The sequence below is a fragment of the Nomascus leucogenys genome, chromosome 15 (genome assembly GCF_006542625.1).
Source record: "Nomascus leucogenys isolate Asia chromosome 15, Asia_NLE_v1, whole genome shotgun sequence".
NCBI lineage: Eukaryota > Metazoa > Chordata > Mammalia > Primates > Hylobatidae > Nomascus > Nomascus leucogenys.
Window position 1 is genome coordinate 83,453,029 of NC_044395.1, and position 16,414 is coordinate 83,469,442.

General features: G+C 34.5%; 1 protein-coding gene across 2 annotated transcripts in view; it reads left to right on the top strand.

Annotated features, from left to right (window-relative positions):
* GAS2 (growth arrest specific 2) overlaps positions 1-16,414 on the top strand; it is a 134,833-nt gene that overhangs the window by 67,918 nt on the left and 50,501 nt on the right. The window contains exons 6-9 of one of the 2 annotated variants that reach the window (XR_004033648.1): positions 805-946; positions 7,481-7,588; positions 13,378-13,425; positions 14,006-14,037. Coding sequence is in view for 1 of the 2 variants with exons in the window: in XM_003254329.4 (XP_003254377.1) it covers positions 805-946; positions 7,481-7,588 (250 nt within the window). In the remaining variant the exon portion in view is untranslated. The remainder of the gene's footprint in view (positions 1-804; positions 947-7,480; positions 7,589-13,377; positions 13,426-14,005; positions 14,038-16,414) is intronic. The other variant, XM_003254329.4, reaches the window with a different exon arrangement.

Here is a 16,414-nt window from a genome sequence, read left to right on the forward strand (position 1 = left end):
CTCAAATTCTAGAATTATTGTTGGCCTCCCCCACCTAGGTACAGTTGATATGTACCTAGGAAACCAAATCTAATTTTATATTTAGCTAAAGAAATAAATGATTACAGGAGATAGTAGCTATGTCTCTCCCTTTGAACTTTTCTGGCATTTATAATTTGCAAAACACCTTTTTTATACATTGTTACTCTAAATTATGTCTCTGTTTCCTCTATGCTCAGTTGTTTCCCAAAACAATGTATGTGCTTTCATTATGCTATTCCTAGGAGCATAACCTATGACATTGTATAACCCATAGTACAATGTTCCGGACCCATAGGAAATATATTCAAAGTTAATTCTTCTCTGCTAAATAATTTAAAGATGTTTATTTCTGGGGATTGCTGCTTGCAAACTTGAGTCTGACCCTCTGATTGTATTTCTATTTTTAACAAACAGGTTCAAAATAGTTTAATTACAGCACTAATATCAGTAGAACTGGTAAATATGAATGCTGAAGACCAAATTTTACATGGTTATTCATGTTGCTGTTTCATTAATATATTGCATTGCGTGTTTTTATTTATTTTTAGTATACTATATGTGTCCATATATGTACACGTATGCATACACAGCAGGTATACATGTTTTTCCTCTGCTTAGAAGGATGCTAATTCAAGAGCTTACCATTTCAATGCCAGAAAAAAAAGGGAATGTTATTTTTAAAAGTCAGCGATTTATTCCCATGGTGCTCGTCATCAAATGTAATATATGGTAATTTTATCACAATAAGATATGCATATGTAATGATCCAGTGTCTTTTTAAAGGTATGGTGTGGAGCCTCCTGGTTTGATAAAGCTGGAAAAAGAGATTGAACAAGAAGAAACACTTTCTGCCCCTTCTCCTTCACCTTCTCCTTCATCAAAGTCTTCTGGAAAAAAGAGTACAGGAAACTTACTGGATGATGCAGTAAGTAAAATCAGTCAGACTTCTTACCAACGGTTAGTCTTTCTTGCACTACAAAACATTTTCTGTGCAATCTCGTATCAGTCTAATCTTTACCTATATCAATTTTCTTGAAATTTATTTTAAGCCCTTATGAAAAACTTTGTAGTCCTACAATTCATTTTGAGATTCAAAACTGAACTAGTTGTTCAAAATAAAGTGTCATTTAATGCTGCAGACCAATATCTAAAACTTTAGAATAATAAGTCAACTCCCTGAAAATTGTATTTGAAAACATGAAAGTCTCTTTGTCACTGGACCACAATTCCCCCTTTCACAGATAAGAAGTCTGAAAACAAGATCTTGAGGATTGTTAAAGAAGGGAAAGTAAATATATGATAGAGAAGTTAAGTGCCTTTTATGGACTACCATTGTTTTTCAAGTGCTCTCTTATATGAAAGGCAGGTTCCTTCTTGAGGAATGGAAACAGAAATTGAGTAACCTGCTGAGGGGAGGAGAGGAGCTTAGATTCCAACAGAGTTTTGTCTAACTCTTCAAGGTCGCTCTACTTAGCAAAGCCCTTGAGTCACAATTTTTGGTAGTTAGGAAATGTTTTAACAGAATCATAGTAAACCGTTTTTAGGTATAACAGCAAACATGGTGAATTAAAACTCTCAAGTGACCTTAGTTGTCTGTTAAGTAGTTATTGGTTATGAAAAGTAGTGTGCTTGAGTATGTGTGTGCATATGCCCTGCACACATATATTTTAAGTGCAAATGTAAAAAAAATTAATAAAGGAGATAAATCATCAGTGACTGGGATGTTATTTATGCAAAGTTTGTATTTCGGGAGTTGTAGTTGCTTATTAATTTTATAGAAAATGGCAATGCCAGAGGCATTAGACTGACGTATGTCTCACATACATGGGGAGAGTCCTTAGAAACTAGCACCAGCCACAATGCCAGCTGTAAAAATAGGCAGAACTGAAAAGGACTGATGGTCCATAGCTGTGAGTTTCTTCTTCCAGGATATGAGCAGAAAAGAGCTGGGAAAATGGTTGGACACTACAGGATGCAGAAAAAGAGATTTCTCTGACTTTTGCTTTTCTCCATGTGACACGATCAACTATACTGCAGATTTAGATAAGCCGAAATATAAGTTTGTCTGATAGATTAAGAACCCTCATTTCTGTTAAGGGCAGCAAGCATATTAGCTCTTAAAGGTATCTTAGCTAGTTTAATTTGGTTTCTTCTGGGTAACTGTTCAATCACTCGGGAACTAAAGAAGAACAGGCAAGACATTTTGATTTAATGCTACTGAGAAGGATTTTAAAATCACATAACTTTTTCAAAGAATTGGTCATATACCTTGCTTTTCATAGGATTTCACTTTTTATTTTGTAAGGAAATTGAGTAACATTATATTAATAGTAGATAATGATCTGTTGTTTATATATTGATGAGAACATTTTTTCTTCTGTGTCAATTATACTTTTTTGATTAGACTTACTTTAGGGTAAGATGTACCTCTAGTCTTTCTGTTATAAATATATTTCCCCGGGGCAAATATACTTGCTTATAGTCCATTTCCTCTCAGCTATCACCTTCATTCATTTTTTTAAAATGCCTTATAGTCAGGATTCCAGACCACTAAAGAGTATCTGGCTAATGTCCCTCTTATCCTCCTATTGAATGAATTACTGGATCAAATGAATTTTTTTAGTCCTGAAATTATGAGATTGCTTCCTGATATTTGACACTGTTGACCACTCCATTCTTGAAATGCATCTCTACAACATTTCTGCTACCAGAAGGGTACAACTAAATGCACTTTGGATTTGATTAAAATTATATAGGGTGCTCTATAACACCTAGGGTGAAACCCAAGCTAGTTCATGTGTCATAGTCCATAGCCCTCCATGTTCTGGCCTACTGTGTGTTTGCTAGCTATTTTGTCTGCTGCATTAGTCCTTGAATTTTGATGTAGCCATTGTTGCTTTCTCACCATACTTCTGCCTACTCACCTGTTACACTACTTTTAAACACCTTTCCATCTTTTAAAATTCAGGTTGTGCTAACCCCTGTATAAAGATTTTTCTGGTATCTCTCATCCCAGGTATAACTGACAAATCATTCCTTGGTGCTGCAAGTATTTGTATCTATTTAATGAAGGATTTACCTTTTTGGGCACAAATATCCTTACATCTCAAGGTGAAGACCTTGTACTCAAAGACAAAGACCATATTTTATCGATCTACATCCAGTACAGTGTTTTTTGGATAAATTATCAATGTAGCTAATTAAAGTTTAACCTTCTCCCTTATTGTATTTATCCAAGTTGGCCACATGCTCTGGAAATGCATGAACCTTTCATTTCTACTGTAGCTTTGTAGAGGGTGGAGATGCTGCCACTTGGAAGCTATTTCTGTGAACCTAGAAGTAGCTAGGATGATTTTCTTTCTTCACTACCTTGTCTCCTGTCTGGCAATCCTTGAGATGGGGAGAAAAAGAAGAGAGGGCAAGAAGGTGATAGGAAAACTATGAAAAGGACTTCAGAGTTTACCAATACTCCAGTTCAGAAAAAGAGAGTGAAATAAAGATTTTCCATACAACAGTAAGCCAGTCAGTCAATACACGGTGGTTCTCCCCTACTCCCAAATTGTGTGCTCTCAGTTGAGAACAATGGAATGGATTTCACATGAGCTTGAAACCTTCTTTAAAGTTTACCAGAGTTTAGAACATAAACATTTGCTCAGTTAAAAGTTTCCATTGAATGTAGGAAATATACAATGTGGATATTTCTGTAACTTTGTCAGCTAGAATATTATGTTTCACAAGTCTTAAAATGGCATTTTTCAAGCAATGTTTGGTCAAACATACCATGGTTAAATTAGTTTGAGAAATACAACTTACTATAGTCCTCATCTAGAGTCTGGTGATAAACTTTGGCATATCAAAGGCTCTAGTGAGTTCCATAATAAGATCTTGTTTAACCTGGAGTCTTCTAAACTTATTTGACCACAGAAGTCTCTTATTCCTTCATTTTACACTGGGAAAAACTGCATTGAACTATTTGCATTCTGTTTGGTAGGTTTTTTTATTTCAGGAACAGTGGAGCAGAGAGAAAAGTAATTTGAGCTTCACTAATGTTTTAAATCAGAAATTAATACATCTAATATAAAAGGAAATTGTTCCTATAGTAACTGCTTCACCGCATGTGAGGCACATATAGCGGTTTGGGGTTGAAAATGATGTACTCCAACATGGATTTTAGAATAGAAATATAAAATAGAGATTGCTTGCAGAGTTTCTGCATTTAGTTAATAATATTGGCTATTTTTACTCTAGGAAAGCTATTATCTGCCACCCCAAAAAAGAAAAGAGGGAAAAGAGAAAGAGGAGGAGTAAAAAAAGGAAAAAAAAGAAGAAATAAAGAAAAAAGAGAGAAAGCAAAAGAAGCAGATCTGTGTTAAGATATTATATTCCAGTGAACAGTTTCAACAATAACTGCCAGTTTTGAAACCTTCAATATTTCTTCACATTTCTTTGTTTGATACTTAGGGGAATAGTGGGAAAAAATAGGTGACCCTTTATGTGGAAAATACATCACCTTCTTTAATCAAGATATCATGAAAGAAACACAGTGGTTTCCATTCAGATTAATTTATTCTCCAGATGTCCTGATAGAGAGATTCAGCTGTGATAAAACGGTGGAGTCAGGTTTAGTTCTCCTCTTCGCTGAGCTAGTTCTCACACAATGAGTTGAATACAGTTCTCAGAAATCATTCTTACTTTCTTCCTCTTCTCCATCAACTTCCTCAGTCTGGGGATGAGAGATAGTATAATTCTGAGTAATCAGGCTTCTCCTGAAATCCCATTTCAGCAGAAAACTGGCTGGGTTCCTAGCCAAAAAAGAACACCTGCCAGACTGACTTTTCCCTAGGTAATGTAAGAAGCACAGATGTCATCAGTCACTGTTTACTTAACAATGTATTTCCACTGGCCACAATCTGGCCTTGTTTCTTCCATTTCTGCTTCCACCTCTCATACAACGACAAAAACAGCCCTTGATTTTTAAAATCAACTCCATTTTCAAAGCTAGAAAGGCATTCAATAAGGGCAGGCCACTTGAGAAAATGTTTCTTGTATTTTACTTCATTTGATACCAAGAGTTTCTGTCTTTTGTCTAAGAACACTGCAAAATGGAAATACTTTGCATACAGACTTGTGATTGTCATTTTTTAGTGGAGGAACCAGTTGAACATCAATTTACTCTTTGGTTAATTACCATATGGCAGCAAAATTGTGCCAAACGTTATCCTCCTAAAGTTCAGGCCTCAGGCCATGTGCTTTCTTGATGCTGTCAGTCTGATTTTCTTCTGGATGATCAACCCTCCTCCCAATGCCCCTCCCTTTCTTCATCCTTGCTTTCCTCATGGAAGCCCTTATTTGTGGTGATAAGGAAAATGGTATACCACTTCTAGCAATGGCATAAACATAACTTACATGTATGTACACATATTTATATTTAAACATATTCTATAAACACATATAGAAAGAGATATGCATAGAAAAATACCGAAAACAGGAAATATAGACAACATTCATTTGTCCTGTGACCCTACCCTCAGTCCCAGAATGTGATTCTGCATTACTGGAAGGAAACGATGTGATCATTATTCAACTTTTGTACATCTTGTTTTATTATCATCATCCCACTCAGAAATAACCTTTCAAAAAATATTAGAACAGAAATCTATTAGTACTGGGGTGAATGTATCTATAGACCAAGTATAATATGATAGAACAAACTCAGAACACGAAGTAATTGCCCTAATCAGTAACTTAATGTTAAGTAGTTTTCTCATTTTTTGATGAAAGCTATTTCTAGTATTCTTTGAATCCATGATTATTTTGTTCCTCTAATTTCCCCCTGTGGCCTGTATAGATTCATGTTCTTATATATCTATTTAGTCAATGTGTATTTAATGAATATTTATTTGCCATTAAGATGTGCTTTATATCAATGATTTTAAAATATAATGAAATACCATCTTAACTCTAAAGGAACTCAGTCTAGCAAGAAGACATTAAGGTTAATCACTAAAGGAGCTACAATATGCTATGATAAAAATAAGTACCAAAAGCCATAGGTTTATATGTCAGCAAAATTAAGGACAGCAAAAAGGACTAATGGCAATGTATACATTAAAGTTGGTTCTTTCGTCCTTTTCCCCCCAAAATAGTGTTGGTTCTCTTTGTATACATCCTCATTGAGTCATAATTATATATGTGATAAATTTATGAGATAAATTTAATTTCAGGGTTTTTTTTTCCTTTTTTTGGTTATTCCTCCAGTGTCTTATGCTTTCAAACTTTCTGGAACGTTTCTTATTCTAGGAAAAAAAAAGTTGTTTAATTCCTTTACATTAACATGCATTTGAGTTCATGTTTTACTCTCTGCACAGTTTTTGCTTAGAAGGCTGATTAAAGTCAGAAATTGAATTATTTGAAGGAATGATTGCATTTCTTTGGTGACATAAATGTAGACACCATGACATCTTCATGGAAGAATTTGGGTGAGGAAAATCCAGGCCAATTTCTATATTTGTTCTATCTAGCTTCTAAATGCAGGCTGCACATCATTTACAGCTTTCTGTTTCTTCCATGGAAACTTTTCCTCAAAACACAGGAGATTATTGTTTGGGGTTGTTTGGTTAGTTGAAGAGCAGACAGAGTGGGTGGTTCCCAATCAGGGAAAACATAAACATAAAATTGTTCCTAAAATCATGGACTATTATATTATCGTCTAGTAATCACAACTATTCATAAGCTTTATGCACATATTGTTTAGATTATGTATTTTTAAAAGAGTGGGAGAATAGATATAACAGGGATAAAAATCTGATATTCAGGCATCGATTACATAGAACACACATAAGCTGTAAAACATGGTCAAAGAAGTAGGGTTTGATAGGAATTACTGAGATGGAGTGAGTTGCAGGGTAAATCTGAGTAAATAAGAGATTAATTCTTAGAGAAAATCTTAGAGTTCAAAATAAGATGAAACAATAGTCTCCTTAAAAAAAACAACTTATTAAATTCACTGTCATTTATTTTGAAACTGGGTAAAATTAATGTAATTAAAATTATACTGAAGTAACATAAACTCTATGTTAACATACTTTCCATCCTGGTTTTCAATAGGTTGACCTTGACAACCCCAATGTGCATGGTGTTTTTAGTCCTCCAAAAGTAGGAACCCAGCTGATTGTGTATAGTCTATAATTTCAGTTGATTTCCTGCTCATTATCCTCCAGCGTCATCACTGTCATTAGCTAGCTTATGCCTTAGTGCAGTCATTTGCCTTCAGATGTCTTTGAGGCCTGAACTTTACATGGTAATGATTTAATGTGATATTCCTATGCTCACATGATGTCCATACATAAAGAACAAGTTTAAAGTCATTAAGGGTTCAGGGGCCGTGGAGTCCTCGGAGCAAATTAACATAAATGCAACCTAATTAAGAAGAATGAATGTGCCTGCTCTTCTATTTCAGGTGAAACGAATTTCTGAAGATCCTCCTTGCAAATGCCCAAACAAGTTCTGTGTGGAGCGGCTCTCCCAAGGAAGATACCGAGTGGGAGAAAAGATCCTCTTCATTAGGGTAAAGTTTTACTTTTCACTTATCTTGTTCTTTATGGGAACATTCAGAATTTGAGTTAGGGGAAATATGACAGATAAGAGCAGGAACTTCCATATGGTGCTTACATTTAAAGATACATGGTATGAATTTTTCTTAAGCAGCATACATTATAATGTGCTACTGAAGGCTAAATAGAACTGTTTTTTCTTTGTACATATACCAAAACGCATACACACCAAAGACACCGTGGAGATCAAATAGCATGAAGAAGCCTTTTCACTTGTGTTCTGTTTTGCTAAGAACCAAGATAATTTAATCTCTCAACGTAAGTTTGTGACTTTTACTAAGACCAATAATTCTTTTTTTTTAAAAAAAAATGAAAAATACAGATACATTCCTAGAAATCTGCAATTGTAAATAAAAGTAATTTTCTGCTTTATGGTTTAGTCACTTCTAAAGGAATAGGCGTTGTGTTTTTTTTAAAAAGCTATATTCTTTCCTCAGTTGAAAAGGTTAAAAAATATCCTGCTGTTTTGTAGAATAGAATGATTTGAATACGTACAGCTGGTACCAGCAATGTGTATTCTCACAATACTCAAATCTGCAATGACTCTGTTGAAATTTTGCCCTTGTAAAGTTTTCTTAATTTCTACTTTTGACCAAAACTTATTTGTATAACAGGTCTTTTTAAAGGCTCTGCAACATGTAGTTGAAAAAAGAAAGTTTAATCATAATTTTAGCCTTAAAATATAATGTTAATGATTTTGAATTTTAATCTAATTTTAGATTAGTATTTACTAATATATTTCTTAAATTTCCAGGAAATAATTGCTATTCTGCTTTGGAATAGCAGCAAAAAGGATATAACAATGTGTTATTATTGGAGTATGAGACAGATCTGTGTAGATGGCCTCACTAGGAAAGGCAGTTGTCTGAGTTGCTTATTGTTCTTTTGTTCTTTATTGCAAGGATAGCATACATATTTTGTTAAGTCAAACTGCCTGCTGTCACGTTAGTACATTAAATAATAGTGATCTAGAATCTCCACAGGTGTGTTTAAATTTTACCGGGTTGACCTTTCTCAATTGATAATCAGTCTCCTTTAGAATATTAGGCTCCAGAGCTTAGAATCAAAACATAGAGAGTTTAAACAGCTTAAACAGTTATTCCTTTTTGTAATAAAAGTGTTAATAAAACACATGATTAATAAATTATATACTTCTCCCTCCAACGTAACCTAATATCTTCAGTCAAAAATATGTATTACATATGTTTATTTGCATCTGAGCTTTCAGATGCAAATTTAGTCATTTATCAAGGATTTTAATGTCCACATTAATGAATAACATGTTTTTATAGTCCTTACTATATAAGGCAGGTTTTTTGATATTCCATTTTTCTTTTCAAGAAATAGTTATCTTTTGATTAACTCTATTCATGCATTATTTATAGAGAAATTGAGATTTGCTGTACTGAAAAAAATTGTATCAAATTTCTTAGGGATATTAATTTAATATCAACTAATACATAAGAACATATTGTGCACACTCAGTTTCTTAATTCTAATGTTCCAGGTGAACCTGCAATAAGAGAGTTAACTGTGATGTGGTTATTCACTGATTAGTCCAGCAAGTAATGGCATCATGCTATTATGACATGTTTTAGAATAGTGTCTTAACGAACTTTAATCATTTATTCTCTTGATTTTTGTACTATCCACATACAATTTTACTATTTTTATAACATTTCCCTTTAAAATGAAACGTTTTTTAAAAACTTAAATTTTAACAAAGATAAATTTCTATCACTGCCTAAATTACAAACCAAAACTATTTGTCAAAAAAGGAAAACATTCTTGAACATATATTGATTGAAATACTTATCCTTTGGCTTGTCATGAGTTCATTTCCACCCTGAAGGAGTAACATGATTCTAAAAAAGGCTCCTCTCTATGTGTCTGGTTATCCGTGGAGGCTTAAAAATTAAAATTTCATAGGCGGGTCACATGTGCCTTGAATTGTATATTTTTCCCTATTTCCCCCTCTGTGTTAACTAGAAAAACTAAACGTGTCTCCTTGATGTGCATATGCTTATGCTAGTACTTTCGATTTGTGGTAGGGACTATATTTAATTGATTGCTATTCTGTTCCTTACTCATGTAAGGAACTGGCAGTTACTACTCAAAAAATCTCATAGGTATTTAATTGGTTTTCAAATGATCATATGGTTGTCACTGCTGATGTTTTAACTGTATTTCCCTGAACACCTGGATTAAGTAGTAAGTGCCTATAGTCAAATTCTCACACATACTAGGTGAACAACTGCCTCATAGTGTCTTCATTGCAGTTCTTGCATTTCTTAAATTTGCATTTTTCACATGGGCGTATTTTAAACTTTCTCACATCTTTTTTGAGGCTGCCTAATATGGTCATATTTACTGGCAGTATTTATTTATGTATATTATTCTATAAAGTATACATACAATGACATATACATTGTGTCTTAACATTAGTCCCCTAGTTGGTTGTTCACCCTGAGAGCAGCAGTGTATTCATGTGGTCATAATGAACCTGTCCAATGCAAAGAACAATTCAGGGTCACTTAAGGCTAATGAGACTGTTTACCTTTACTTAAAGATAAAACAACTACCACAACACTAACTCAGTAAGAATTATTCCTTAGGAAGTCAGAGATACGCCAGGTGCGGTGGCTCACGCCTGTAATCCCAGCACTTTGGGAGGCCGAGGCAGGCATATCACCTGAGGTTGGGAGTTCGAGACCAGCCTGACCAACATGGAGAAACCCCGTCTCTATTAAAAATACAAAATTAGCCGGGCTTGGTGGCGCATGCCTGTATTTCCAGCTACTTGGAAGGCTAAGGCAGGAGAATTGCTTGAACCCGGGAGGCGGAGGTTGCTGTGAGCCAAGATCATGCCATTGCACTCCAGCCTAGACAACAAGAGCAAAACTCCGTCTCAAAAAAAAAAAAAAAAAAAGTCATAGATACAAGATTCTTTTGATAAGCCTGTGCCTAACACAGTTAACTCTTGACTGATGCTTAACTAAGCCAGAGTTAACAATTCCATTGCTAACCACCTTACAATGTTTGTTGACAACACCTAATCACTTTATGTGTCGACTTATGATTATGTATGTATATGAACATATCTTCCCTATACATTCAAACAGATACAGTAACAACAACTATGAATGAAAAAATAAGAATGCCTGCAAATTTCAAAGGAAGACTGGGAAGATATTTTCTGCAGTGAATATCTTTACTAAGCATATGTCTTGTCTGTGGATTTCTGGAAACCAATGTATGAATAGATACTACCCATACATGGCTATCTAATGTGTACTTATGTATTAATAGAGGCATCTATGTACTTTTGTAGACAGGCTTGTTTATGTTCATATTTCTCCATTTACAGGTGAGGATTAATCCATGCCTAAATATTAAGAATCCTTTAGTACAGAGAAAAACCTCTGAGGATTTAGGAAAACACCCTAATAATCAATTGCCAAATGGGAATTTTTTTTGCTTCTAGATTATGAAAAATAATTTGTCAAAGCCAAATTTTTGCCTGGTACTTTCCAAAGAGCAACATTGTTTTCTTGAACTATCAAATGCAGCTAATTTTTGTCTATATTGTGCAGATGCAAATGTACTCTCCTCCAAGATATAAATATTGCAGTTATTTTTCAGTGACTTTGAATTTGGAGAGCGATGATAAAACCTGCTGATTTCTGCAGTAACAGAGATTTGGATTATTCCCATTCAACCATAATACATATCTTTGAAATGTAAATAGGTGGACCTCGGGACTAATGTCTTAATTTCAGGGAGGAGAGAATTTTCTCTTGTTCATTTGTTTATTCAGTCAGTTGGTATCTACATAGGCTTCAAGTATCAAGAAGTCACTTGGCAATACAAATCCTAATGAGCCTGTAAAAAGGGACTTCAGAAATATGTCTTAGATGCAATAATAATGTCTGTGGTATTTGACTTATCAATTCCAATTTGATGGCTATGTTCTACCTAAGTACTCCAAGTTGGAGTACAGTGCGTCAGCTCACTGCAACCTCCACCTCCCAGATTCAAGCGATTCTCGTGACTCAGCCTCCCAAGTAACTGGGATTACAGTGTGTGCCTTCACACCCAACTAATTTTAAATTTTTAATATTTTTTTTTGTATTTTAAGTAGAGACAGGAGTTCACCATGTTGGCCAGGCTGGTTTCAAACTCTTGGCCTCCAGTGATCCGCCTGCCTTGGCCTCCCAAAGTGCTGAGATTACAGGCATGAGCCACCACACCCAGTCTCTTCCAACAGTAATTTTTAAAATGGCCAAAGATTAGCAGCATCAGCATCATCTGGAAACTTGTTAGAAATGCAAAATCTTGGGGCTCCCCCAAGACTTACTCAATCAGAAACTCTGAGGGTAGGGCCCAGCCTCCTGTGTTTTCATAAGTCCTCCAGGTGTTTCATACGTGTCCTGAAGTTTGAAAATCACTTTAGAACAATATATAGGAAGGGATTCAGTGTACCAACAACACAATGCAAAATCATTTGCATGTCTGATCATGAAAGAGTATTAGCAGTCAGGTGCTAAAAATGATCATTTTGAAGAACTTCTATGTATTGTTGGAAGGAAATGCTGAAGATGTCATTGTAAGTGAAAAAAAAGAGGCTTTTAAATTATATTTGCATATGAAATAGCTCGGTGTAGAAATGATTAGGATAAAGACAAAGAAAATGAGAATAATAGAAAATAGTTTTTATTTGTCAAGGACACAGAATTATGAGTGAGTGATTTTTTTCTGTTCTGCAAATTTCTGATGATCATTTTAAAAATATGAACTCTTTAAGATAAACCAGCAAACAGATAGAGTTAAAAATTTGAGAATAAATTAAAAGCCCTCTGAAAGTTGTCAGGTTAATTAGCAGACTGCTCATTTGAATTGTCCTTTTGCTGAGCTTCCTATCTTCCGGAAAATGGTGGGGAGGTTTTTTGGAGTCATGGTATTATTTAGACTACAGAGAATTTTTGCATATTGTTGTGAACGTGTAGCATATTTTTCATTAGATGAAGCTGTCTTCCTTTATTATTTTCTCTCTCCATTTTGGAAATTGATATTGTTTAGGGTTAGCACCTGGAAACATGCAAATGTTTATCTACTGTCTGGATAATATGCCTTGTCTTTCCTTATCTTTGCAGACCCTATCAGTGATCTACGTACTCAGTTTTTTCTCTACTAATCATTACAATTTTAACCATTTGGTGTTCCATTCCTTTAGGGCTCAGTTTTTAGTGACAGGAAAATAACCTAATATGATAAACTTATCTGTCCTAATTTATGAAATGGATGCAGACAGCCCCAGTGAATAGAACATTTATGTGATAAGGTCTTTACACTTAACTAAGCTGCTCTAATGTTCTGATAATAAAAATTTCTGACAAAGTAGCAGCCACTGGGGTCACATGTCGTGAGGTAGATGACATTTTGTGCTACTTGGTTTGCTCACTAATGTAATGAATACTTTTTTACTTAATTGCAATTTATCACTACCCTAATATTGTACCTTAGGGTGGTTCAGAGTGTGTTCCCAAGAATAATAGTTCCAGAAGATGTTCAAAAATATTATTTGTAAAGAAAAGTTAACATGGTTAAGAGTTGAAACAGGTTTCTTTAATTGCTCTTATTTACTGATAATTGTCTTTGTTAGCCTGTATCAGAACACTTGATATATCTCATTATAACCTCCCAAACTCGTGTGGAAAATTTTGTTGCCATTTCCGTTTTACAGATGGGGAAACTGAGACACTGAGGTTAAGTAACTTCTCAAAGTTCTAAGGCAGTAAGCATTGGAAGTGGGCACTAAACCCTGGCAGCCTAACTCCTAAATTTACACTTTTTACCACTAAGCAGTATTGATCACATTACCTGGAATTTCTTGGGTGATTAATACACTAATGTGATCTGTAAGCTCCTAGAAGGAAATATATTGTTCAGCATTTTCCGAATGTATTTAACCATAGAAATAATCTCCCTCCCACCTTTTTTTCCCCCAGAGCATCTTCCTGTGCTAGGAGGTCATAAAAACATAGTTTGAGAAAGACATTGTGAATTGAAGCAAATGGAATAATTTGTAACATAGAATTTATATTGAAAGTTGTCCACATCTTGCCACAATTAAAACTCATATATTTTAAGGTATTAAGGAATATTTAACTTGTACTCATTTTTACCTTCAAATTCCATTTGGAAATGATTTTCGAAGACATGACTGGAAAACCTTTAAAGAAAAGACAGCTACAATTTAATAAGGATCATTTGTTCCAGGCATTTTACCAGCTGCTTTATGTTTATATTTATATCACAGGATTCTTTCTAAACCATACAACTTGGAAATTGTTTTTATCTTTTTGTTACAGGTGAAAAAATAAAGTCTTAGAGAAGTTCTTAAGTAAGTAGTAAAATAAATAAAAGTCAAAGCCGTGACTTGCCAAACCTACAACACATTCCACTCCAAGCTTCCACCTGTGGCATGTCCATTAAATGCAAATATCTTATTCAAAAGGCTAGTCCTCTATAAATAATCTGTACCTTTTATAATATATTTCATGGTCAACCATAGTAAAGTATTTTTACACCATTTTTACTTTAAAAGTATTCAGAATACAAAGGGCATTCAATTGCATAGTCAATAGTGCCTAATATAAAGATATATATTTGCCTGACTATGACAGGATAAAAAGTATGATAATATTTTTGTTACTGTATGATGGACACTGTATAAAATTTTTTATGTGGTCTATCTCCTTAATAGGCAAAATTAACTAGAATTCTATAATAAGACATATTGTTATCTGTCTTGATATCTTTTCAATAGAAATCAGAAGATAATTCTCCCATATTGCCAGTATAGTCTTGTTGAGTCTTCTCTTGCTAATTGTAGTTATTTTTTAAGTAGACTGGTATTACTTCAAGACATTTTCATAGCAGAACTTCACAGTTGGATAAAATAATATGAAATTCCATGCTGATGCTCCAGTGGCTTAAGGGTATTTTTCTAGTTTAAGAAATACGAGTACTTGAGGGGCCTAAAGAAAAGACAATGAATAATTTAATTGGAAGTCAGCAAAGGGATTTGAAATGTTATGGCATTACCTCCTTTGTACTACTTTTAAATTAAATCATCACAGATCAATAGAAAGGTCACACACATTTTTATTGACTCTGTGTAATTTCTTCCTTAGCATAAAAATTCTTCAGGATTATGCCTGTGTGATAAAAATCAACTCTCTGAAACAAACAAGCAAGAGAGGCACCAGAGCTCTGTTGCTATAGCAACTGAACTTGGCAATGTCTTCTGGGACTTGCTCTAAGGAAAGGTCCATGATAGTGGGTGATATTACGTTCTTTTTTGCTCTTATGACACATACTGATTTACTGTGAGTAAAAAGTAGCATGGTTCAAATTTCATATTTTTCCTAGTGATGAAAAATGGGCTGTTGTGTGAAAATGTAAAGGAGTTTTAAACAACTAGCAAAGAGGTTAAAACCTCCATTTATCCTTAGTGGAAATGCTGCAGAAGCAGCCATTACTCAGCAGCTGAAAGTCAACAATTCATTAAAAAAAATACACACACACAAACACACACACACACACACACGTCATCTAATTTAGCAATGTATAAGAACAGTGAATGCCATTTTAAAATTATATTAATGCCTAGATTTGTTTCTAGGGGGAAAATATGGCCGTGTTTGCTTCTGATGTATGTAAAATCTCAGACATTTATAGCACTCTAAGCCATAGTAAGAGAAATATGAGTGCTATTAATACATGAATATTTCCAAACTCAGTTTCCCAACTGCCTCAAAACTAAACACTAATTCAGGAAATGCAAGCAGTAACATTTAAAATGTGTTCAAATGCTTTTAGCTTTTAATTCTTTTATGTTTTTGCTTCACTAAAGACACTGTCATTTGTTTTTTCATCCATTGATGTAATTTACACTTTGGTAAAATGTATCTCAAAGGACTTTGCAGATATTGATAAATACTCTTAACCTATAGTCTCTAAGATAGGCATATGTTTTAGATAAATGCAATATAAGTAATAACTAACCATTGCTGTAAATAATTCAGCTAATGTGTTTTTTTCTGAGAGTTAACCTTTCAGGTTGAAAACCCTTAAAAAAATCTTAAAAATTCAAAACAAACTATCAAGAATTGCACCCTGAAACATCCATTTGACACCACTTTTTTTAAAAAAAGCAAGAAAGACGGCCAGGCACAGTGGCTCATGCCTGTAATCCCAGCACTTTGGGAGGCCGAGGCGGGCGGATCACGAGGTTAGGAGATCGAGACCATCCTGGCTAACATGGTGAAACCCCATCTCTACTAAGAATACAAAAAATTAGCCTGGCACGGTGGTGGGTGCCTGTAGTCCCAGCTACTCGGGAGGCTGAGGCAGGAGAATGGCGTGAAACCGGGAGGCGGAGCTTGCAGTGAGCAGAGATCGTGCCACTGCACTCCAGCCTGGACGACAGAGCAAGACTCTGTCTCAAAAAAAAAAAGAAAAAAAAGCAAGAAAGACAATGAAGTTTGGTATTTATTACAATAATTAAAAGTAATGACAAAAACCGCAAATACTTTTTGCACCAACCGAATAATGCATCTGGGCAGTTTTCTATATTCTAATTTAAGTTACAGAGCTCATTTCTTCTTCCACTGACATATTAAATGTGAAAAACAATAAATAAATAGAAGCTCAAAACCAAAAATTATTCTTCATTAAAAACTTACCACTATTGGCCATTTAGCAATGAGTAGATT